Here is a 25,343-nt window from a genome sequence, read left to right on the forward strand (position 1 = left end):
TTGATCTGATGGTATAGAGGTACCTATACGACTCTAGCTTCAACGCAACGGTTTATTACCGGCCATTGTTTCGATTGAAAAGACTCTCAGTCTCTATACAGCTTAACCGCGCCGAACACCGACATGGGGAGCGGTGCGGGGCAATGTATTGGCCATATGGTGTATACATACATACATTTAGTCCCACATCGAATAGTGAGGCCATAATCCTAAATGATACACAATATCACAAAGCACTGAGGCGAAGTGTGATATCGCAGGTGACCAAAATACAGCGCCTCAGCTCCATGTTCTTCTGTTTTGCCGTTACCCTTTAGGATGTTCTTTCGTTGACATTTTTTGACAAAGTTGGCATTGTGGGACTTCGGACGCACGCTATTATTTGATTGGTATCAGAAGGATCGGTCACGAATGAGTTAGAATCTGGATATACGTATTCGCATCGAGTAACATAGCACACATGGGTTTGTTTCAATAAACTGACAACTTCGGCGATAAAATGGTAGAGGATGTCGTTTACAATACGATTTATTCATTTATTTCATTGGTGTTTCACGTAGTACTCAAGCATATTTCACTTATACGACGGCGACCGGCATTATAATGAGAAGAAACTGGACAGAGCCTTGAGAAACCCCAGGCCATCTTGCTGGCAGACCTTCCCACATACGGGCTTACTATATAAGTGTCACAAGCATTTTGTGTATAGACATATTGGTCAAGGTCTCGACAGAATAGTATATTAAAATTTTGTTAGTAATGTTTTATGTTTATGTGTGTTTCTTTCGGCAAACGATAAAACACACACAAACCCACTGAAGTTACCTTATACCAAATGGGTAATCATTGCGCATATATGGTAGCATGGCAAAGGCAGAATTTCCAATCACTCCCATCCTGTCAAGTATGGCTGAACAATTGGCACTGGAACAGTCTTTAATATAGATCACGTTTTATGGGGTCCTTTGGTGTTGATTTTTTCTAAAGAATTCAAGATGTTCATCTTTACTTTGATGTTTCCTGCAGCTTTATATGCGCCGGGTTTGTTATTTCGAAGTTCATTTGTTGTCTGCCTGTAGGCAGATCAGTAATCTCTGTACGTGTATCACTGGGACTAATCACTGTTCTCCTGTGCATGTATTATTGTACACGGGGATTGAAGAATTGTCACATAAGAGCAGGTATGGATATTTTTGTTTTTGACAACAGTAACATGGGGGTTGATAACAGAGTGTCTCTCTAAGATGGAACCAGATAAGTCTACACCGGTATTGCTGTTTCTTCTATCCCTGCAATGTGAACACTGAGGATGAATGGTTAATTACCCTGATCAATTACGGTCGTAATCATTTTCTCCTTGTCACGCTCTCGCATCGGTCTTGGAGTTTAAATAAACAAGTGTAGTACGCGATATGAATGCTTCGTCCAGGGCCATCAGGTACAGTTCATTCTATGAGTTTATGTTTTGCCAATACTTGGCTCATAAGCCGAAAAGGCCAGCAGCAACGACATACTTATAAATATCAATAAAGTTCATATACGTGCTGGAAAAACGCACCATTATAACCAAGTGCTTGTCATTTGGGTGCAGTTTTGTCGACCACTGGTCGTTCATCTAGTCTGCCTATAGATACATCGTGACCGGCAAGGGCTAAACGGGACACTTAACTCTATTACTATCCAAGGAGGCAGCTGTCGTCTTCCGGAATGCATACCCTTAAGACCTTTCGATTTGTCAAATGTGCGTGAGCCCTATTGAGTGTGTCTTCTTCCAGAGTGGAATAGGCTATAAACCACACGTCACGTGAGACGTTTTGCTTCTCGTCAATAAATGCGTTTGTTACAGCGTCGAATTACATGCATGATGGATTACCGTATACCTCGTCGAGACGTGCAATGTCTTATCAGTTCGCTGTAATAAAACTATCTTCCACAAATACTGATTCCAACTCGTGGCTCAGCCACCACACAGGCGAATAATAAATGTCATATACACGTTGATGATATAAACATCATCACACCTATCATCTTCATCTCTTAGCTCATCTAAGTTTAGCGTGTTTCATGTTACTGAGCTTTTCTGGCGTTGTAAGCGGAAGAACCGGTTCTTGTGAAACGTATAATTATTTCCATTTAACACTCAAGTACAGATACAACAGCACTTTCCATACCAGACTGAAGAGAGCGTCAAATCCATAGCCTGGACACGCAGGATTTATACCGAATTTGGATGTATAATGGGGTCATGCCAGAGAGGCTACTAGTCGTACTGAATGCTGATTTATGTGGTGAAAATCCAACGTGCTAAGTGGTAAATAGCTTAGCTGCCGAGGTACGTGTACCGTAGGCTTTGATGCCGTGCGGACATTTCATTTGTCCCGAACCCTCCTTGAGAGATGCTTTTTTACGACCGGCTTGATCCCTCTGGTGATCCCATAGAAGTAAATACGACGTAATCGTTGCCATTTACATAATCTGTACGGTACCGTGAAAGCTGGATGCCTAGTCCACCTCATTCAAATGTGTCAGTCTACAAATCTAAAAGTGCCCGGTAGTCCATGGAAAGAAAAAGTTCTGCACCTCTTAATTAACTCCCCTTGCTATATTACATTTAGGACTAAAAATAAAACGGTGAAATTGGGTCGTTCCGCAGACGGTTATGGAGGACCGAAATTAACTTCCCTGTACGCATTTCTATAGCTTCATTAGTAATATTTACTCTCGCTGCTTAATATAAATCCTAAAATATTGACGATATAATTCGATTCGGAGCCCTGGCAATTCGTGCTATTCTTTGTTCGCGTTCTATTTCCCGTGGTTAAAGAAATTGAATGTCCAGAGAACGAGAAAATGAAGGAACAAAGTCATCTTACAATAGCCAGTGCCATAAGCAGGAATGTGTGAAAAGCCTGCCAAAATCAATGTCAGCCGTGAATATGTCCGCACACGAACTATATCGGTGCTAACAGGCGACATGGAAAAGCAATTTGGCCGCAATAGCAGTTTCTAGTTGCGACCGGAATGTAGAAGTCAAGCGTCTCAGGACGTTGTGGCATCCAAACGTCTTTAATCAGGCACGTAAAAATTTCACGAGACGCGCTTAACTAGGATTTATCGCTGGACTCTTGATTACGGACAACGGGTAGACCGGGGTAAAATTTGTCCGTTTCACACGTATGAAGATCCGCACAGCCAGAAGCAATTAAGTTTTGGTGGGCAGAGAAAACATGTTTAACCTGCTCCTCAGCTCTTTTCCCCGCTCACCTCATATTTTGATGGTGTGGATTTAGGCTGCGTTCATTTCGTAGTTCCGACATCGCTTGGTAAATAGCACGAGCGATAGATGGTTCATTTCCTTGCCATGGCTTCTTGGAGGGTTTCGTGGAATTTCCCTCTTACAATCTATTACAAAAAGTTCGTGGTGTTTACACTTCGCGCCAAATGCCGTCCTCCCCCTATGTCTATTAGTTCCCCTTGCCAGAACCATTTCCGGTTTGCTGGGTTGAGACAGGGGTCAATATTTGCCCCGCCATTATTCCCGTTAATTTGATATAGACTCGAACACATCTAAATGGCTCTCAGTCTATTCGACTGAACGCCAGATTTTCAGCCGTTTGATGTGTTTATCGTTTAACGGCGATTTGCACAAGTGACTTGCTATCGAATCGCCTTCTGTGCATTGCGTTCAGTATTTATACCATCTTAAATACCCCCTAAACATCTCCAACCAGAATGCAACGAAGGCAAACAGCTGCATCTACTATTAATTATCTTTGTCATTACATACACCTTTGCAGGCGAAATAAATCTGTGTCATTGCATAATAAAACTGAAACACGCATCGTGTGAACGATTGACGTTACTGATGATTTACTGGCAGAGTTTTCCATTCCAGCAAATCTCAAAGGATGTGAATACTGTAAATAGGACGCGTTATCGTGACTCTTCTCTCTTGGAATCATAAAGGGATTTTCTTTCATTCTTTTCTGCTCACTGGGAACTTTATTGGTGTTGTTTTTTAATGGCTGGTTACCACGCTTAGCACGTTCTCCCACTGGCTTTAAGCGGGTGATATCATAAACGTGACAATTTTCATTTGCATTCATTTTTCTAAAGTAATTCCAACCAAGAGTAAATGTCCAGAGCTTTAATAATATATTGTTAGCATTGATTCTAAGATTGTTATTCCTGTCTCATCTCTCATTGTTTTAATGACGAAATGACAGTTCCTCCAATAGCATTCTCTTATATATAAGCAACAATATTAGTCAGCGCATTTTTGTCATTCGTAACTAAACCATGGAGTACGCACTAATATTTTAAGGTAAGGTAACTGGCATAGTAAGTGGATACGGGTATCTGTAAGCCTTTCAAAAAATTCGAGACATAAACGCCGCCAACTCAAAAGTTCCAACTTCTCAACCTCTACACCACCATTCGCAAATACCGTCAATTTTATACGGCCGATTTCAAGGTGAAATAAAAGTAAATTTTCCCATTATTGTCGTAACATTATTAGTTAAATGTATCCTTGAGCGCCCTGTATCGCCGACTTCATTACTTCCTCCATGACATAGAAGCCTCTCACCAATGCGATTGCTGTGTGTTCAAGTCCACTTGATGCTGGCTTCCACTCTGATCGTATGTGGGAAGGTTTGCCTGCAACCTGCGGATGCCCGCCGTCGTATAAGTGAAATGTTCCTGAGAACGGCGTAAAGTAACAATCAAATAAATAAATACTTCCTTACTATTTAGTGAGTAGCATTTCCAAGCGAATAAGTTGGCTGTAATCTGCATTTGGTTCATTTCCTCAGCCATATATCTGATTATAGTTCTTAGCAAAGTACAACAGATTTGATCCACCATGCGCATTGACTTCAGTATAAAAGTCTGCTGAATAGGCGAATTGTCAGTATTGAAAGTCCCTCAGGTTTATGTACAGAATTCTACCCACAGAGAAAAAACTTCTTGGAAGAATATATCCAGAGGATGTGATTTGGAAATATTAAGTACTTGATCAATTAAATATTGCCATGTCATTCAGCTTAGAAAACGTACACTCCGTCCCCATTAAAAGCTGATGCATTGGTTATTTGAGAATATCGTAAGAAATGCACAGTATTGCCTCCAAGTTGCCACAGGATAGTTCAACAAGTTTATGGGATGTTTCCCTGCTGATTAAGGACGTATATTAGCTTGTGAATCAAGGATGTATTAGGTTACAGGATCAAAAGAACACGTTATTCCCGTGTTTGTTGGTGGTGGATAAATGAAATGTTTGCCTGTCGATCACAATGTGTGTTTAATCCCAGCCTTAGGCACGGAGTTTTGCCCGGCTTCCACTATCCTTGCAAGCATCGCAGACAATAAGCTATATGGACATCATTCCCAAAGCGCTGTTCGGGTGCATGAAAATCTTACATGAAAATCGCTTGAGATAACTTGCACCATCGTGGCAACAGTAGAGATTTTGATCTTCCTGTATAACAAATCTCTGCATCACTGATGACACATCAAACAGGTGAGTTATATGATTACGATGACTTTCGTTATCCCGCCAATGTGGTCCTTGTGAGTTTGTCCAGTCCTCTGCTGTACTGAAGAAAGTCTATTCCTCTGAAGTCGACTCGTCAGTCGGAATGTCTGCAGCAACCTGCAGAATAACGTAGGTTTCTCAGGGCCTTGTCCTCTTTTCTCAGACCATAATGTTGGCCTCCGTGGTATTAGTGAAATATTCCTGAGTGCATGGTAAAACACCAATCGCATACTTTTTCAAATATAACTGTTTGCGACATTAAGACACATGGAACGAAGAAACATGTTGTCTCCATGGGCTGTATACGTGGTACATTGTACAAATATATCAGTGTGTTTATACATGATATGTCATCACGATGTTTGAATGAGTGTGTGTCTATTTATTATTGACAGGGCAGATTAGTAGCCTTCTCTAAGCCATTACGCTAATTAAAGCGTATTTTAAAAAAAACTTTGTCCATTACCCTCAGAATCAACAATACAACCATTGTTAAACTTCCTTTGATGCCTGTAATGAGAAAGGTATTTGGCTTTGAAAAAATTGTCCCCTGTAACAATCGATGTCCTTGTTCTAAATTGACTCGTCGCCGTTGAGTCTAGTCGAAACATTATGGGAATTATATGTTGTTAGGTACTGACTCTTGTACACGAGGGCTTTCAACGTGCGTCGCGTTCCCGACAGATTGTTCCACCTGGCGACAACGACTGTAGGGCTCGTCAGCAAAATGTCAGGTGAATATGTACGGGGCTTTGAACGGCCGTATAATAGGTTGGGCCGTTGGAACCTCGAGTTGTTTGAAGTTAAGAGTGGGACCAGGCCAAAGTCTCCATCAGGAAGATAATATTATGAAACGTATAACCGGCGACAAGCCTTATTACCGATATTTGACGTCGGCGGGGTTATCACTGTTGCCGAATGGTTCGACGTAAATAAAAAGGCTTTCCCCACTGATCACCAATGTGACTGATCACTATGTGGGCATGCGTCCGCTCTCTGTTCCGTGGCTTCACGTCAGGCGGTGAAACGAGTTCAACTGGGTATGCATGGTACTTCCATACTCAGTGCCACCGCCTCCTCTCTTCCAGTGACCATGAGTGATGTCATAAAATTAAATTATGCTACGTGACACTGTGGTGAAATATGAAAACTATATTATGAATTCTCTCTCATAAAATGTCTTATCACACCAGAAACTCCGTTAATATACCTTCCGGAAATTTGCTATGCGAAGTTAAAAATACAGGACATTCATATGTTTTACTTTTTCAGACACAAATCAAACCAGTTCCAACAAGGACATGGCTGTGATGGTTTTCATTCAAGGAGAGTCTTTTGAAAGTGGAACCGGAAATGCCTACGATGGAAGCGTCTTGGCTAGTTATGGGAACGTTATTGTTGTAACCCTAAACTACCGACTTGGCGTCCTAGGTGAGTATTATTAAATAAACCCATCACTTTTATGATCCGGAATTCTAACCAATTCTAATGATTCTAACTAAATTGCACTGGCACAATTCGAGTAAGTTTTTCATTCTAACACGCGTGTTCAACAGGTATATTCATCATTCATGCAGAATTATTTTGTGAGCCAATTAAGAGCCACAGAATGCTCGTCACGACACCCACAGTTCTATGACAAATGAATATCTGGCATCTTAATGAAAAAAACGTGTTTTTGTTTTTCATTCCGCAAGTCATTAAGAACACATTTTGCAAATACACTTATTCAATGTCTTCGGGAACAGCCATTGTTTGTTTCTTAGAATTTAATCAAAAAACTGTTGCTTCAGTTTATATTCGTACAACACTCGTTCTCACTCGCTTGTGACATTACATTCAGGAACTTTGTCAGATAGGAGGCCAAGCAAATACTCTGGTTTTAACGCAAAACCATCCCGGTTTTCTCTCCCGTATAATAAAGCCAACTTATGAGAGAAATATTCTTGGGTATGACGGAAAAATAATCACGGAAATATAAAGACAGATGAATCGTTGCAAATAAGAACATTAAAATCGGATAAGGGCAGACGAAAACATGAAACGGGTACTAAAGGTGTATAAATAGCTAAGATACGAGGATTTTCAATTTCTGCTGAAAAAAGTAGATATGCGTTTCTTTACACTGATGTTTGAACGACTTCTATTGCTAGACGAATGTAATCATCAATCAACACAATAAAGATGAACACATGCCTGGAGGCAAATTTTAATCTCGAACTGGACCAATGCAGCTCTGGAAAATCCCTTGCTTTTTCACGCGTCTATCCAAGATTGTCAAAATGACAATGTCTTTGTCCTTTTATTGATCGCTCCTGCATGGAAAGCTTTGAGTACGATGCTTTTGTTAATAAGTGCAAGTACTCAGTGTCTTAGATAATAATTATAAAGGAGAGGAATAGATGAATATTTGATATTTCGTTGCAAGAAAATGGTTTAAACTTTGGCAACAATCTTGTCATAGAACGTTAACCGAAAGTCTAGGAGAAATGAATTGTCAAAATGCGCGCTTTTAAGGTAACGGGTTTCTGTTAAATCTCACGAGGGACACCCGGTTATTTGGTAAAAGCTGTGGTACTGGTTGCTTTTTTCTTTTTTAATTTCACTTATGCCAGACGATTGTTGATGTATTTCATGTGGAAAAGGAGGGAAAACATGTACATAAAATAAAACACAGAGTAAAGTGGTTTCAACAAAATCACATTTTAATTTGCAGCTGCCAAGAACGGTGCTAAGCTATACATTGTCTACGTCCACGCACCATGGTGTTTTTTTCGAATTGTGTAGGGATGAATACGTATCCATCTCTTATAGAAATTAGGTAATGGTGAAATTTTTCCACATAACTGAGCCGCATTACTTGGCTTTTGGCCGCAGTAAAAACTTTAGTATCTTTGACTGAGATAAGTGGTCGCATATTTTGCCAACGTCGACTTGGCAGATTACCCGGACGACCAAAGCTTTTTAGCATGGGCATGGTCCGCGCTGAGAGAATCGCCTTGTCCTTAACACGCCCTGAATGATATTGATTTTACAAGCTGTGTTTTGTTCCACAGGGGAATAATCCCATGACAGCGGCTCTTACTGCCTAAACTCGCTCCATTACTGGATAAAGGGTTTATTGTTAGGAATGCCAGAGGTCATTTGGGCAGGTTTTGATGCGCTGGTTGTGACGCCATTTCTTCGACGTAAGCGTTATTTGTGTATGATCAATGTTCACGTCAAAGTTAATACACCCAGCCAAACTTGAGTCTGCGCCGCATTTAAGGAAAAACTATTCACCAACTGTTATGAAGGCTCGTAACTAAAAAACGTCTAGCCGTGTAATTAAATCGAACTGTCAGTTTATATTTAGATTTGAAATGTGTCTGGCTCGTAGTGCCGTTTTAAAAAAATCATTGTTCTGAAGGCTAAAATGTACAAAGGTTGATGCCAGATACTAAGGTATCGTAGAATTAAAGGTGTCTTTCTTCTCGGCGATAGAAATACATGTATTGGAAGAACACATCGATCACTTAAATCACGAGTCTTTAAGAAAAGTGAATCCGATATTTCTGTGATTGGAATTTGTGTTCTGGTAACCGTCACGAGACTGATTAATGTCGTTATCTGATTTATCCTGTGGTCTATCAGTTCAAGATCTATCTATGTCATCCTGAGTGTTGTTTGTTGATGAAGCCTTATTGTTCTTGTCACCTAGAGACTGTCCGTCTGGCTGGCATGTAGGAATTTACGGCTTCAAGGGCTGCCTTACCAATTGCTTCTTCTTGACGTCCCATGTCGACAGATGAGGAACAGCAGGCTTAGCCTTAACCACTGACCAGAAAATCTTGTGAATAAATTCAGTTCACGGTGGTTTTTGTCGCGGGCCCTCGGGTCATTCTGTCTGAAGCGGGACAAACCTAAACAGCTGGCCACAGCGATGAATAAAACATACAGCCCCTAGCCTATTGTTCACCAGCAGAATAGACTATTCTTCATGATAAATTCGGTCATCATAAGTGTATTTATCGCTACTGATTTAGCGAGAGCTTCCCGTTCATCATATAGTCTATCCCGCATATATTCGGCCTGAAGAGGTGTGCTTGGACAAAGGTCGTGCAAGAAATTCACGTATGGATGGCCTTGCTGTCCGCTATCGGGCCATGGGTTAACGGTTCGAACATGCAAACGGGTGACAAGCCAGATGGCAGTGTTTGCGTGTTGAGACGTTTACAGTACTGACAGAGTATCACAACCCGCTGGTTACTACAGACATGATTAATGCTATTCCAGGATCAGCCATCGAAAATCTACACTGATAGAGTATGTCCCCTCAACTAGTCGGATTAATTTACTCTTTCACACCGTATCACACTGATTACTTGATGAATTCATCAATATTGTATTGTTTTTGCTCTTTGGGAGTACGATTTTGCTTCCTATAACGAGGATTTCCTCACGAAAAAGACGTTGGTGCCGGTTTAGTCAGAAGAACAGAGCATCGTAAATAAATATCTAAAGTTACTCAACATATAAAAAACCTTACTGATGCCTTACCATAGAACACGCTATTTCTATGCCCATTTGTAAAATTTCTTTTAACACCGTCCAACCCAAAATCTGCAAGAATTAAGAATATAGGAAATTCAAGATTTGTTAACCTTAAGAGAAAAAAATTAACGATTCTTTATCCATGACAGCCCATGGTCCTAGCATGATAACAAAACCCAATAATATACAGTATGGTCATGCTGGCTTCCTCTCCGGCCTTAAGTGGGAAGGTTTGTCAGCAACCTGCGGGTGGCCGTGGGTTTCGTCACGGCTTCGCCCGGTTCCCTCCCACTATAATGCTAGTCGCCGTCGTATAAGTGAAACATTCTTGGGTACGGCGTTAAACACCAATCAAATAAATATATGAATAAATATACGGTATGAGCATTCATAATTAGAAACGCGAAACAATGCACTGCCAAATTACTACGGCGTTTCTATTCACAAAGGATGATATAGTCGGTCTGTTGATATAAAAATATATATAATTATATTTTTAACCCACGACATTGTGTTTATAGCCTGTGTTCTCTTATAACTCAAACGATGGTGTTAAGCCATAATCGTTCATCCTAATAACAAACGAAATCAAAATGTCATGCTGATGAACAGAATAGTTCTTTTTGACAGCCCACTATGAACTAATATTAGAGTACATCTGTTTGAAACCTAACATTACACGATACATGCATTTATACAAACGATGCTCTTAATTTATTCATTTTCTGTAGAGAATTTTCATGTATAGTGCATTTCGAAAGTCGTGCAATTCTCGTAGTTTGCTTCATGGGATAAATAAAGCCCAGTCGGCTCAAAAAGGAAAATTGTAGCACCATTCTACTGTTGTAGTGTTATATCCGTTAAAATTAGGTAATCGTATCTTTGAAAAAACTCCTGAAATGCTCTAACATTCCACTGTCAAAGACAGTTCCAATAAGATATCTTCCTCGCCTACACGTGCCCCAGATTTTTTGATCCCCAAAACTTAATCTTTGATCAAGTTTATATTTTTAACACAAAGCTATAATTGTTCTAAAACCAAAGTCATGTTCCTGGAACTTCTTTTTTACGTTGATTTCCCGAAAGAGCAGTCCATATAAATAATATAACTTTGCCCTAGTTACAGGAAGGCCCTCAATATCTTAGCAAGGACAAAGAAAACAAAAAAGAAAACTGGCCAATCATTCGGAAATTGTCCTCCTGGAATAATTTTAGGTAATAGGCTATGAGCCATTAAGTACTGGTAGCAAATAGCTAGCATTTTCGGTTAGTCTGTTCTACCAGGAAAGCAGTGGTGTGGATCGTCTTGGAGTCTTGGACTGTCAATCTTGATGAAAGCGAGGTGAAAGATAGAATCACCTTTGCCGGTCCATTAACACTTTAATGTTACAGCAGTGATCGAGGACACTTACGTCAGAAGACCTGAGGTTTTAGCTATGGTTTGCATTTCTTATCACTATAGAGTTTGACAAGATAGAGGTGGACATTCTTAAGCCGCTGTATTCAACAGCCAAGGTGACGATAAAACGACTTCCCAATGCGCACAAGTATTATAAAACTCTATGAGGATGCTGATCTTAGGCTCCCCGGTTTCGTCCACTTATAAAACTAAGCGCCATCATAAATGTGAGGAAACCTCGAGTATGGCGTCAAACATAAGTAACTGACACACTTTCTAACACGTGACCGACACATATGCACACCACATTGGTGGAATTTAGCGTTAGACTGCGTCGTCGACGGCTTATTGTCATCAAGACCCCACAACCAATGAAAGCCGGGGAATCTACAAATTCACTGTGCATGTACATCCGTATGTAATGTGAAAAGACAAATTATATTTTCGGTGGCATTTTTTACCCGAACAGTTACATTTAACGCAGCGCACAGCTTACCCTGCAAACTCACTTAAAATCTTTCTGTGTTTGTTGTATGAAATCCAGTAACGTTAATAACAAAATCCCGATGGTCTTTAGCATGGCTTTCTGTCGTATCACAAACGTAGAGCACAACTTCTTTGTATTGAAAAGCGCTTGTCCTTTATAACATTGTGCCGGATCTGACCTTAGATCAAATCTTCTTATCACAGGCCATTGGGAAAAGTCATACAGTGTAACCCCGTATTATACCTCTATAAGGTGGATGTTGAAAACATTGCACCTGCTTAACATGCCTTACCTGAAATCAAAAATTCCGTTATTAAGATTCTATGTTTTACGGGTCGTTGAGTTGATTTCAAGGTCATTTATGCCATATTGTGGAATATATATTTGCGATCAAGGTTAAGCTGTATACCTGGAGTCTTCGTACAAGCTTTCCTTACTAACATCTTTACATGTCAGCAACACAAGATATGAAACTTAAGTGTCATGGTTTATTGAAACTCTGCTCTCAATGCCTACCGCCAAACGAAATAGAAAGAACTTGCTTAGGTTCACGTAAATGTTTACTACATGTATCACAATGCGGAAGTGCAACTCTGTTTGATTTTAACGGCTTTGTTGGCGGATCCTGCAAGAAAATAATTTGCGAGCATCATATCGTTGAAAAGGTTTAGAAAAAGCTTCGGTCTTCTTTACTTGTTCATGCCATAGTTAACGTTTCAGTAGGTTTACATAACTGTCCATAACAAACACATCAACAAAATAGATTTGACTGAATGCTGGCGCTAAATACCATACTTAACAATATAATCTTCGGAGGAATGTACTGTGCTATGTGGGCTTTTCTTCTTATTTTTCATGAATATAAACTGCATTCAGTACTGGTGGCTGAGTTTTTAAAATATAGTCTAAACAATACATTTTTTCCCTTTTTTCATATCACAAAGACCTTACCGTTTCTCATTATACAACTGTCATGTTATTCCAGGTTTTCTCAGCGTAGGAAGTGGCGTCGCTCCGGGTAACTACGCTCTGCTTGATCTTACGGCAGCTCTTCATTGGCTCAGGCAGAATATTGAGAGCTTTGGTGGTCATCCGAACAAGATTACCCTATTTGGGCATGGATACGGTGCGGCTCTTGTCAGCGACCTTCTTCTGTCTCCAATGGGCAGAGGTAAGCCATCTTCTCCCCACACAGCTGGTAAATATGATAAAATACACTGAAAACGGTTCCAGATATTGCATTAAATACATTTGCTCCAGGGGGATACCAAGTAAGCAAAGTAAATGAATACTTTAAGCAGGGGTAACAGAAAAGTTGATGACGATTTGATGTATGACAAATGTAGTTTCAAGCCACACCATTAAAAATGAGATTATTTATCTGCTGGGTGACGAGATCAGAACTGTAATAATTGTTGAAGTGTTTCCCTGGAAGAAAGAAAGACCCGCTATCTTAAACGAATAAGGAGATATTATGATCACGTTGCTTCCAAACGCTTCAAGCGAACAGCCGCCTATGACTTTAGCATGTACCGATGGACTTCTTTTTCTGTATAGAGTATAACTGGATGTCATGTGAGTTGCAATATTGGAAAGTAACGCTTTGTTGCGTATGTTAAGCAGTAGAATAGGTCGATTAGGGACATAAATGAAATTTTACGATTACAAGAACAGGTCTATCATGGGAAGTACCAAACATAAAACCTTAAGGCCTTGCCAGTATGACAAAAAGTAAGACACGAATAATGAAAAATATGTGATATCTTGCGAAAAACTTCACCATGCGAGAGAATGTTGTGGAGGTACGTGTCTCTTATGATGTGGACCATAGTGACATGTTCTAGTCTTCGAAACAAATAAGGAATAGATGTGTCACTATGATATATGGTATATAAATGAATGTGGCTTTCCTATTTTACATTTGATGTTGTTTCATAATTTAATACCAGATTTCTCTAATGCCATTCTCAGAAATTACACATTTTTGATCTGAGTACCAATGCCGTGCTCAAAAACTACACTTCCTGATCTGATTACTCTCTTATTCCATACTCCAAAATTACACTTTTCCTGATCTGATTACTCTCTAATTCCATACTCCGGAATTACACATTTGCTGATCTGATTACTCTCTAATGCCGTGCTCAAAAACTACATTTTTCCTGATCTGATTACTCTCTAATTCCATACTTAAGAATTACACATTTCCTGACCTGATTACTCTCTAATGCCGTACTCAAGAATTAGACATTTCCTGATTTGTTTACTCTCTAGTGCCGTACTCAAGACTTACGCAATTATACCACGTACGGTCGGGTTAACGGTTAGAGGAATAAGTATGACCGGCATAAACTACCAAGATTCGCCGGGCTCTGCCGAAATCCTTGCCTTAAGGGCGCACCTGATCCCGCTCGAGCTGGATTCGAACCTGCAATGCCATTGTCCAAGAGTTGAAAAGCTTATTTAAGTTGCATAAGCCAACCAAAGCCACATTTATCCCTTCCCTCCAAAAAAGAAAAAGATAAGGACAGAATGATTTTGCTATTTGCATGGCTTTACAATAGTTTGGATATATATTAACGTGTCACTGATTGTCCGAGATTCACTTGGATATGTCTTAACGTGTCATTGATTGTCCGAGATTCACTTGGATATGTCTTAACGTGTCACTGATTGTCCGAGATTCACTTGGATATGTTTTAACGTGTCACTGATTGTCCGAGATTCACTTGGATATGTCTTAACGTGTCACTGATTGTCCGAGATTCACTTGGATATGTCTTAACGTGTCACTGATTGTCCGAGATTCACTTGGATATGTCTTATAATAGATCCCTTATGGCATAAGTTCTTCGCCTGGTGAAAAGGAACCGAGCACTTTAGGAAAGGCGCCACGAAAGCCGCACTCGCACAATAAGCGAGCATATTTTCTAGGAAACGCTTGCGGACTTGTTCACTTTGTCCGAGAGAGAACCTGCTTGACTGGTCAATCGTGAACTCAAGAGGTCAACTGGAAATAATTTCACAGGGCTAATCTAGCCTGGGGTTTCCTCCTGCGTCCGAGATAGAAGCCATTCTAAATTTAGACCAAGCGAGAGAAACATCTCTTTGGGCGACGCATCTTTAATTCTTGGAGAGCATGCAATAAATCATGTCTTGTAAGATCACACACAACATGTTATGGCCGTGAGGTACCGGACAAAGAAAAGTATTGCGTTTGGAATTGGCACTCCACCAAAGAGAGCTCAAAATATCCAAATAAAACATGTAGTGTGGAGATCTTGCCTAAAGTACGACGTCTAAAGGTTTTGGTGATGGAGTGAGACTAGGAGTGACCCAGTCTGCACGCATGAGATGACTGAGACGGAGAAGTTGTGCTCAATTTAACAAGTGAACATCCGCGTAACTAAATAGAGCAGCAACCCTGATATTTCCACTGCCAAACTATCACTGAAGCACTCCCTCTCACAACACTTGTGCATGCCGCACTTTGACTTGAGTGGATGTCAAAGTGTCGTCTATCTTAAATTGGCAAGGGATAGAATTGTGTCAACTTGCTATTGTTGGAATAACCAATAACAATGCTTTCCTCCAAGAAATGATGTCGTACACGCCAGCGATTCTACTCTAGTTCTGCCGCCATTGCACCCATTATTTCATTAAAAACTGATGCAATTCCATTTAACATCCCTTCTATACAGTTACTCAAGCGAAAGAAGCATGTGATGCCCGGGAAACAGTTGTAGCGTTTTCCGCCAGGTGGTGACATCTGCCTCTACTGTCATTTTGAACTCTTTTCTAAATTGTCCTGTACTTTGCATGATAACAACTTCTTCATCTGAGGGACATAATCTGTATAAACTTCGATTTCAATATTTTGTTGCCAACATTACAATGATGTTTGCTTTGAAATGAGAGAGATGAATGATACCGCAATGCTCAACTATCTTCCAAATTATTTTTGGAATATATATATATATATATATATATATATATATATATATATATATATATATATATATATATATATATATATATATATATATATATATATATATATATATATATCGTGAGCGACTACCCGCTTAAAGAGGCTACAACACAAAATGTCAGAGAAAGGTATAGACTACACTATACATTCGTGTACGCGTAGTAAGAAAATCTTCCTCTTCAGGATGACTACACGTCCAGGTCATATGGAAATGTTGACACATAGACGGACGTGTTTACACCGCAGTCGTTGTTTGTCCTTAATCTTTATTTATGGTTCTCCACAGGTTCCGTTAGATTTTAAGTGCACTGTCCTTTGCCGTCATCGGAAGCTTAATGCTCATGGCGCCTATCTCGCGTGTTCCTGTTTGCTTTTTTACAACGTTGGAGCAAGGCTGATTATTTCGTTCTTTTATCATCAAAGTCGAGAGTGAGATGACTGAGTTAGACAAAGACAAAACGAGAATCCCCTCTGAATTCTTCTTGAATCAATTTCCTTCCAAATTGACCGTTTCCTATCCGATTTACTATGGAGGATTACGCACGTGACAACATAAGAAGCCCAAGGCCTAATGAGTACAGTTAAGGAAGATATTAGGGGTGTAAAAACCGTAGAGCAGAATGGAATTTATATCCTGTATTTATCATATCAATGGCTACCCAGAGATTTACACAGACCATAAAGCGCTCCCTCTTCGCAAGCGACGATCTGATTTGATAGGATTGCGTTTCAGCACCCTTTTGCCCCAGTGATTTGTGGCCGAAGATATCGTCAAAACTGATTTCTAGAATATGATTAGAGATTAATAGTCTGCCCGCGCTCGCCAAACGACCATATACTCCGTGATTGCCTCGTATAAAAACAGTTTTAGGCACAAAACACCCAACCCTTTCTAGCTCAAAAAGAGACACGTTAACGGGTTAGAGTAGAACATGTGTGACAGTTGGTAATTGTTCGAAATGCAATTTACGTACAAAGTGCCGTTTTCTGCCGGTGACAGTTCCAAGGATCTGGGTTCTCCAATATAACCATTTTTGCAGTCATTTCTTTTTGTGTTTCGCTGCATAGAAAAAATGGATTAGCCGTCGGTGTAAATCACGACCCGTGTATTAATATAGAATCGTTTTCAACACAAGGGTTCCAAGTCCATCACCGTTATTACATGCTCGGTGGTTTGTTGCAAAAAAGAGTAGAGACAATGTCTTTCCAATTCCAATCTTTAGTCGACACTGGAACGAAAATACTCCATAATTCTGTACATTAAGATGTCGCAAGAGGCTTGTACTTGCTTGCCGTTGTTATCTCGTCTATCACCGTAGACAATTTACAGAACAGAAGGGTAGGACAAGTGCATTTCCTCTTGGGGGAATACTGTCTGTTGTAGAATTTAAGCGAGCTACAGAGCCAATTGTACCACGGCAGCAGACAATGGTACTGGTCCTAAAACAATCGATGGTTCGTCTATTTACACTCTTGTAAACAGGCATTTAACTTGGATTAGTAGGTAATGAAGTGGGTAATTACATCAGAATGTTTTCCAGAACGATAGCAAATGTCACACATTAGATTTTATCGAGCTGTGTTGTAACATTCATCCTAAGTCTATTCCTCGTCGTGAAAAAGAGTTGCCTTTATTTAGGTGAATTTTTCTCCACTAATTTCTTAATTTCGTAACATATAGCCATTTTACTGTGCCTATATTTTTCACCATGAACCACATTTCGATTAATACAAACCAAAAAGAATTCCCCCAAAAGCTGAGATGTAGCCGTTTTACTGTTTATATGTTTCATCGTGAGCCATATTTTGACCGAGTAAGAAACAAAACGAATGGAGACAAACTGAAGATGCACCCTTGAAGGCTTGAAGATGTTTTTCTGTTCAGGCGCTACAGTTCCAAGCCAATTTAGTATTCTGTTCTTTTTGGATGTTATCAATCAGTCAAAAAAAAAAGGTTTCAATTGCATTTTTCGACACGTCTCATCAGTTTACCACAAATCTGTTCAACTAATGTGAGGCATTTAGCAGTCGAATTCAGGGGAGTTGAAAACATTGTTGTCCTGTACCATTTCATTTGTTCAAGAAATGCTGGTTTTACGTTGTTTAACCAGAAATTAAAAATAAGTTGCTTCCCTGGAAGGTGTTTTATACTCTTCAAGTTTAAATGATTAAATTTTTTTTGAATTGTTAGCTTTAAAAGGTACTACTTACTGGTTGGAAAATAACGCCATAATGGCATATTGTGTTATTTGCCACGATAGAGCAATTATATCTAGTTGACTGACCGACAAAAATTTTGAACTCGTCATTTAATGAATGGCTTTTCAAATGATACATGATGACACACCACTTGTCGCCTGCTCGAGAGAATGATATAAACTTGAAACCTATAGCTTTAATGGCCTTCAGACAAGTGATCACCATACACGTCAAACACATCCCTACAGATCTTCGTCCACCGTCAGCACATCTGACGCACCAGACATTCGTGCAATTATTTTTGTTTTTTTTCTCTCATTTAATGAAGTGTGGACTAAGCATCGCTGGTCATAGACTGAAATGTTTGATGTTTGATGTCCTTAATGTCAGAAATGTCTGTTGGTCTTAAAGTTGGTCTGTGTGTTTATTTCCTTTTTATTCTTTTTTGTTTTTGTTTTTTTTTGTTTGCTTTTTTTTTTCCCTTTTCTTTTGATATTTCTCCTTCTTGCAGAGCTATGTACTCAAGTAAGCTGCAGTAACACGTCAGTTATCCGATGTTTAATTGATAGCCTTCACACCAGATAATTTTAGACTGGTGCGCAGTAATTTCACATACTTCAATTTCAGTCTTTGACGTATCATGTCCAGCCTCCATAACCTTATGGATGTTTCTTATGTGGCAAGAAGAAAGATTGATGTTTGAAAGATGGATGGCTTTACTTCGGCATTCTTTATAGTCGGCGGGAATGGTTTGGTGACGATGGTTAACTTCTCGGCTTACCGTCTCATTCGATTCGTCTCTTTGGTGTCTTGGAAAACACCTGCCTAATACCCACTTATATCGGTAACGTCTGCTACTATTTATAGTCTTGTGCGACCAGGCCTTTTATTGAGCCTTTCTTGTAGAGCCTACATGTTAACCTCCCAAAGAGAGTTTGACTCAGCGAGTATTACATGTTCATATAGAGCCTGTCCCTAACAGGTGGCAGTCCGTAACACAATATCCGCCAGCTAAACTTGACATCGACCCTACGTGTGTGTTATCGCTGATTCCACCATATAAGGGCATGTAATGCAGGGGGGTTATTCCTACTTATCATCCCTAGCCCTGCTTTCCCAACCCTTGACAAGACACGCTCCTATACAAGGACACATTTTTCGCATTATCTAAATTAGCTCAAATCCAGGGACTACCATCTCCATATTAACAATGCTAATTACAGTTCCACCAGCACCATGCTATACTTTATCCATACATCTATAAAGGCTGTCAGGTCATCGAACATGGCGACACAAAGATAGCATGTAAACCTACATGTGACTTTACATACTATGCATTTGTGGTTTACCGTTATTCAATGCCTCCAGCGCAGGAGTGGAATCACAACTGGTTTTATCTTCTGTGATGATAGTTATATCAGTGAAATATGTGTTTTCTAAAGGCACTTTGCACATTGATTAATATGCTTAACAGGTTAAACAGTGATTTGAAATTTTGTCTGATTTACTACCTATCCAGTTTTCGAAGAACAGTGTTTTGACAACTTTTCTTTAACCTCATAGTTTTCCTAAAAAGAACTTTAGGAGTTAAATTATATATCAATATTAATAAAGGACACTCCACTAGTTGATTGGATGAGTGGCAGCTGACAAGAAATCATTCATAATGAAGTAGGTTCCAAGCTGAAAATGACCGTTGCTCTATTGCTACGCGAGAGCAATACACGTACGTTATGATTTATTTATTTATTTATTTGATTGGTGTTTTACACCGTACTCAAGAATATTTCACTTATACCACGGTGGCCAGCATTATGGTGGGAGGAAAATGGGCAAAGCCCGGGGGAATCAACGACCATCCGCAGGTTATGAGTCTGCTTATAAAACTTCATCACAGGTACAGGAATGCGCAACAGTCATTAGGTCCAAATAACCTTAGGCCGGAAAGGGCTTTCGGTGTTATTATCAAGGTTATGTTTCAGATATGCTGAAACGTCAACGGCAAAATGTATGAGACTTTGTCTGAAGTTGTTACTTCAGCATATATACTCCTACTAACAAGCGGATACCACTGGTTTGTCCTGGACGTGCCAAAAACCTCTCTAAATTTCGTGCCAGCAGAACTACTCTAGTTATCAATGATTGAACCATATTAAATAAACAACTCCATTGGCCACTCTTGACACCAGAGAGTTATTTATAAGGACTACCGTCGACCTGTTCCACCCGGTTGTTTTGGAATAATGAATGCTTAAGGTATCTCGCTGAGCCAATGACCAAATGGTTTGGACGGGTCAGACGAAAGCTTTCACGCACTTTTTTTTTATCGTCATGGCACTTCGTCAATATCAGTTCATTGGCTGGCTCCGATGTTGTGGAATAAGCAGATGGAACTTTGGCGAATACTCCCGAAACTCTCCCTTAACAGTTTCGAGTTCTTCCTTGCTGATCAATAGGGTTTGCCGAGATGTCTGTGTAAAACGTTCAAACGTCGAACTCCGCAAGCTCTCTCCGGTTCCCACATCAACCTTCTGCAAACCAGAGCTGCTGAAAATGGGTTTCGATTTGAATACTAATGTAATTCTTCAGACGAGTAGATCTCTCTCAAAGATCGACGAACACTCGGCTCGTTTTCAGCTTATTTTCTCATAAATCCGCATCGGAAGGCTTAGGAAAATGCTGTTGACACGTTCTCGGTAAGCTGAGTCGGTGTCAAAAATCCATATGCGGAAAACTTGACTTTGACGAGAGGCGATAGTATGCATGTAATCTTTCTAAAGTGTTGATACTGGGGAATGGATTCATCGATGCACACTGATAGTGCTTGTGGAATGGCATGGAGGGATTATTCCATTTCTTTTTTTGTACGGAGACAGACACGAATGATACGGAATCTCTTAGTCGTATTACACTACACAGCCTCCTTAAAAACGTACCTTGTGAAAGTTACACGTAATAAATCTCGAATAACTACCTTAGAGGGACCAATTCTCCGCGGTATCTCCGAATTGATTTTATATACTGTCTACCCCCCACAACCATATCCACCGTTTCTATTTACTACTATAATTTCCATAAATTACCGGAAATATGATGGTTTATTTCGCGCACGCTCTTTGTCGGCTTAATTCGAATTGATCATAACCAGCGAAGTGAGACTCCATTAAATAACACCGTTCCCTGTATACATAGTTTTCCAAAAGAGGGTCACACCTGTTATTGGCAGCCACGTAACGATGCTTATATGAATCCCCATCATGATTGTTATATATAATTTTGGCAGTGCAATCAGAATGGGAAATTACAGTATTCTTCACCATGTTCAAAGTGTCTGGTATGTCCTTCATGTGACAGTTATTTAAATACTAATTTTTTTAATTTTCAGAGAGTCAAGAGACATTATACAGACTGCATGCCTTGTTATGAGGGCCATACCATCAACACCGACAAATAAAGCCTATTTAATTAAATGTATACTAAGGCGCATTCCCATTGGGAATACCCAGTGTAACTGACAGAAGCTTAGAGGTTAAGCCGGACCCAAGGGACAAGGCAACCCTGGTTACTGTCCAGCGTAGCTTGTTATGATAACTGGATGCGGATCTATGGGGATTGCAACGTTTGGGCTATATACATTATTAATAAAACTACAAGCGGGTCAAAGAGAAACCATTATGCACGGAGAATCAATACAGACTGTGCTGGATCTCGTATTCACGATTTCTTTGCAAAACCAGGAAAAAATTCAGTGCTTGATGAATTAATACGGCAAAGTAATTCTGGCCTAACATCGCAATCTCCAAAAACAAATATAACAGTTTGGAGATTAGGGAATAGTTTTTACAACGGCATTGCCGGGTGTTTCATTTCCTATATTTGCTGCCCATAATTCAACTAAATCTGTTCAATTTAATTCAGTCATGGTTATATGTCCTGTTTTATATCTAATATTGAAAACATTTCCTTTTTAAAATTTCAGACGGCGGTCTTTTCCAAAGAGCTATTGTCCAAAGTGGTTCGGCTCTTAGTCCATGGGCAATATCGACAGACCCGGTGAAATGTACGCTAGATTTGGCCGCTAACGTCGGATGTCCAGACACGCTGGACAACACTACTTCTTTGATTATGTGCCTTAGAAATAAAACCCTCTGGGAATTGTTGAATTCCGTCCCCACCCCTCCCAAGTACCACACGTGCTTTGGACCGTCTGTAAACGAGAGAAGCGGCGCTCTTCCCCGACCAGTGGATAACTTGCTCACGGATCCAATGTACGAGTCGCCTATCAGCTTACTCTTTGGCGTGACTAAGCACGAAGCAATCCGCTACTTGAAAGAAAGCGACGTGGAAGGCAAAATGTCTGAGAGCAGAAAACAACAGATCATGCGAACGTTTGTACACAACTTATTCTCCTACCAAAAGCAGAGGTTATTTGAAATTCTAGACCACGACTACACCGATTGGGAGAGCTCACTGGAGCGCAGGTCAAGAAGAGACAACACACTCGAACTACTGAGCGACGGCCTGTATGTGGCGCCATTAATGAAACTTGGCGAGTACCACTCCAAGAAAAGTGACACTTATTTCTATAGTTTTAGTTACTCGTCCAGGGCAGAGAACATACCACACTGGTCTGGCAGCATTCATGGGGAGGAATTACCATACGTGTTCGGAGCGCCACTTGTGGACGGATTATCTCCCTTTCAGTCCGAGTTTAGTAAATCGGAGCGCATGCTTAGTGAAGCAGTGATGACGTACTGGACTAACTTTGCCAGAACGGGGTGAGTATCTTGTCGTTGTTGTTGTTATTATTAATGTTTTCCTTTAGTTACTAAATTGCCTCGGACATGTTCCGTTGAGTTATAAATGTGGCAAAAAAACATAAAAAAACAGATCAAAGTGCAACGTTAAGCCCCAAGCATACACACATACATACAAAACAGAACTTGGTTCGAAAGAAAATCATGAAGATCATACAGCTAGACGAGGCTGAAATTTATTTCAAATTCATATGCACATCTACTTGTCAATCTGGTTCCTCAGTGTATTCTTACAGTTACGGCAGAAACATCATGATTCACGGAATACACATATAGTAAAACGTTTGGAGTTTGGGAAGCTTTGCAAGAAACTATGACACACGGGAGGGTTGTTGTGACGTGACAACTCTGAGGTTTTACGTTACGGTGTACATCACCACTGTGGAGTCACTAGTAGAACAGTAGAATGCTATATCGGAACCAATGAACCGACGCCAGTGATAAAGTCCCAACACTAGATCTGATGTAGAGGATTTATCCTGTGTCTGTCCCCGAATGTGAAGCTATTCGCGCCACCTGACGTCAGGGGGGAGGCAACCAGACATGTCATTCTACATCACAATATGTGATGCCGATATTGTGTTAAATATTCGAGTCCATGCGATGCAATACGGTGGGCTAGCTTCCTTGGAGAGCATCTTAAAATGCAATCCGAATGCAGAATCCGGGAGTAATTTTGGTTATTGTATCGCCACAGAAAGGCCAAACGCAGGGTGTATCCGAAGTGCAAACTCTCTTGTCGGAGAAGACCCCGGCGTTTCTGTCTTACAAAGGCATCGGAATCCCATGGCCATTGCTCACTCCCACATCTCGGCGTAGGAAAGTCTCGCAACGGATCGAGACCGCAGAATTTGTTGACAGGCCGCTAATCATGCCAGTGTATGTCTAATTGGTTTATCTTCCAATCGCAGACCAAGGTCATTACTGAGATTTTGCTGGCTACCGTCGGAATTGAACTGTATCGATCTAAAGCCAACTTAGAGCGGACAGATGGTGGAATTTCGGCAAGTTAATGCTTTGAGCAAAATTAAAGATTAAGCCGGGGCTCGAGGCGTGTTCTTTTTCCCTTCCCTCGGATGCCTGACAACCTCCGCTTGTCTTGTCAGAGAAGAAAAAGGCGAGTAGAATCTTCTTCAGATTTGCTGGACTACTCCTTGAAATATCCAAATCGTGATATGTTGTATTATGATTAACTGACCATGCGCATGACTAATTTTTTTTATACCAATTCGATGAAACCAATCCATTCTGTCGGTATTTAGAATTCTCTCTCGCAGGGCAACTGCTATATGACACGGTTGGCGGAAGGGGAGGAGGAAATGGGAGGCTTCAAATAGAATTAGGTACATTTGATTGCCTCTTGGCGCAAACCCAAGCACAACTCCAGCAAAGTAATAGAACATTTACGTGGTCGTTTTAACTAATACACGCCTCTTTCTCTTGGACTGAAGGAGACAGCAATAGCGGGAGCAAAAGCAGAATAAACGGTTAAATGCAGTTTCACCTCACTTAGTTTTCATGTTTAAATTATCTCTTTTATATTTTTTCACCTTATTCATTCGGGTAATATTCATAACCTTAAAAGATATTTTCCCCAGACTATGTCAACGTTATAACGTTGGTGAAATATTTACTCTCCTCATGGCTTGTCATAAATTTGGCTTTTTGTGCTTTGTTCTGAATCTCTTTGAACTCTTTTTCTCACAGGACAATGACTAGTTTAGGTAAATCTCAGCTCGACACTGGGGTCATATAGGGTTACCTCATAATAAGTCTTTCCCTTATTTCTCTGCGGTCGTAAAATATACGCCAGAGAAAGGGTGCATGGCAGCCAAAGCCCGTACATATTGAATGGTATGGCTCTCGTTGACCCGCTTTAACACTGGATCACTTAATATTCCTATGACCGACCCTTTAACCTGTACCTAGACACCGACCAGATTTCGTACACAGTGATTTCCAAGACCATATACAGCTAGATTGTCCACGTCGAAATATGGGAGATGGCGGTCTAGACGTCCGTATGCCGCACAAAGGACTTACCTAGAATCTTTGTCAAAAAGGTCTTGAACCAGACTCGTGTTACAACAGCACTGGGCCTGGCTTCAACCAGACGTCTGCTTTGAAGTATCTGAAGATCGGCACGCAGTAAAATATTTATAACTTCACGAATATAATACAGGCAAACGTTTACTGTATTGTAGACCTACCTTCAGGGGAATGTCATGATTCGCAGGACAGTGACCTGGGGTCCTTCTAAGCTTTATGCATTTCTACTGAATAGGATACCGTGTTTTTTAATTTACACATCCTGCTTAACCGAAACCAATGCCTTATTTACTTGGGTTTTTATTAATCTTGTATGACGATCAGAGAGTAAA

General features: G+C 40.3%; 1 protein-coding gene across 1 annotated transcript in view; it reads left to right on the forward strand.

The window, feature by feature from the left end:
- LOC135467115 (neuroligin-4, X-linked-like) overlaps nt 1-25,343 on the forward strand; it is a 69,703-nt gene that overhangs the window by 34,309 nt on the left and 10,051 nt on the right. Inside the window, exons 2-4 of the mRNA XM_064744876.1 lie at nt 6,809-6,967; nt 12,941-13,126; nt 22,125-22,923. Coding sequence (XP_064600946.1) covers nt 6,809-6,967; nt 12,941-13,126; nt 22,125-22,923 — 1,144 coding nt within the window. The remainder of the gene's footprint in view (nt 1-6,808; nt 6,968-12,940; nt 13,127-22,124; nt 22,924-25,343) is intronic.

The sequence above is a fragment of the Liolophura sinensis genome, chromosome 6 (genome assembly GCF_032854445.1).
Source record: "Liolophura sinensis isolate JHLJ2023 chromosome 6, CUHK_Ljap_v2, whole genome shotgun sequence".
Lineage (NCBI taxonomy): Eukaryota > Metazoa > Mollusca > Polyplacophora > Chitonida > Chitonidae > Liolophura > Liolophura sinensis.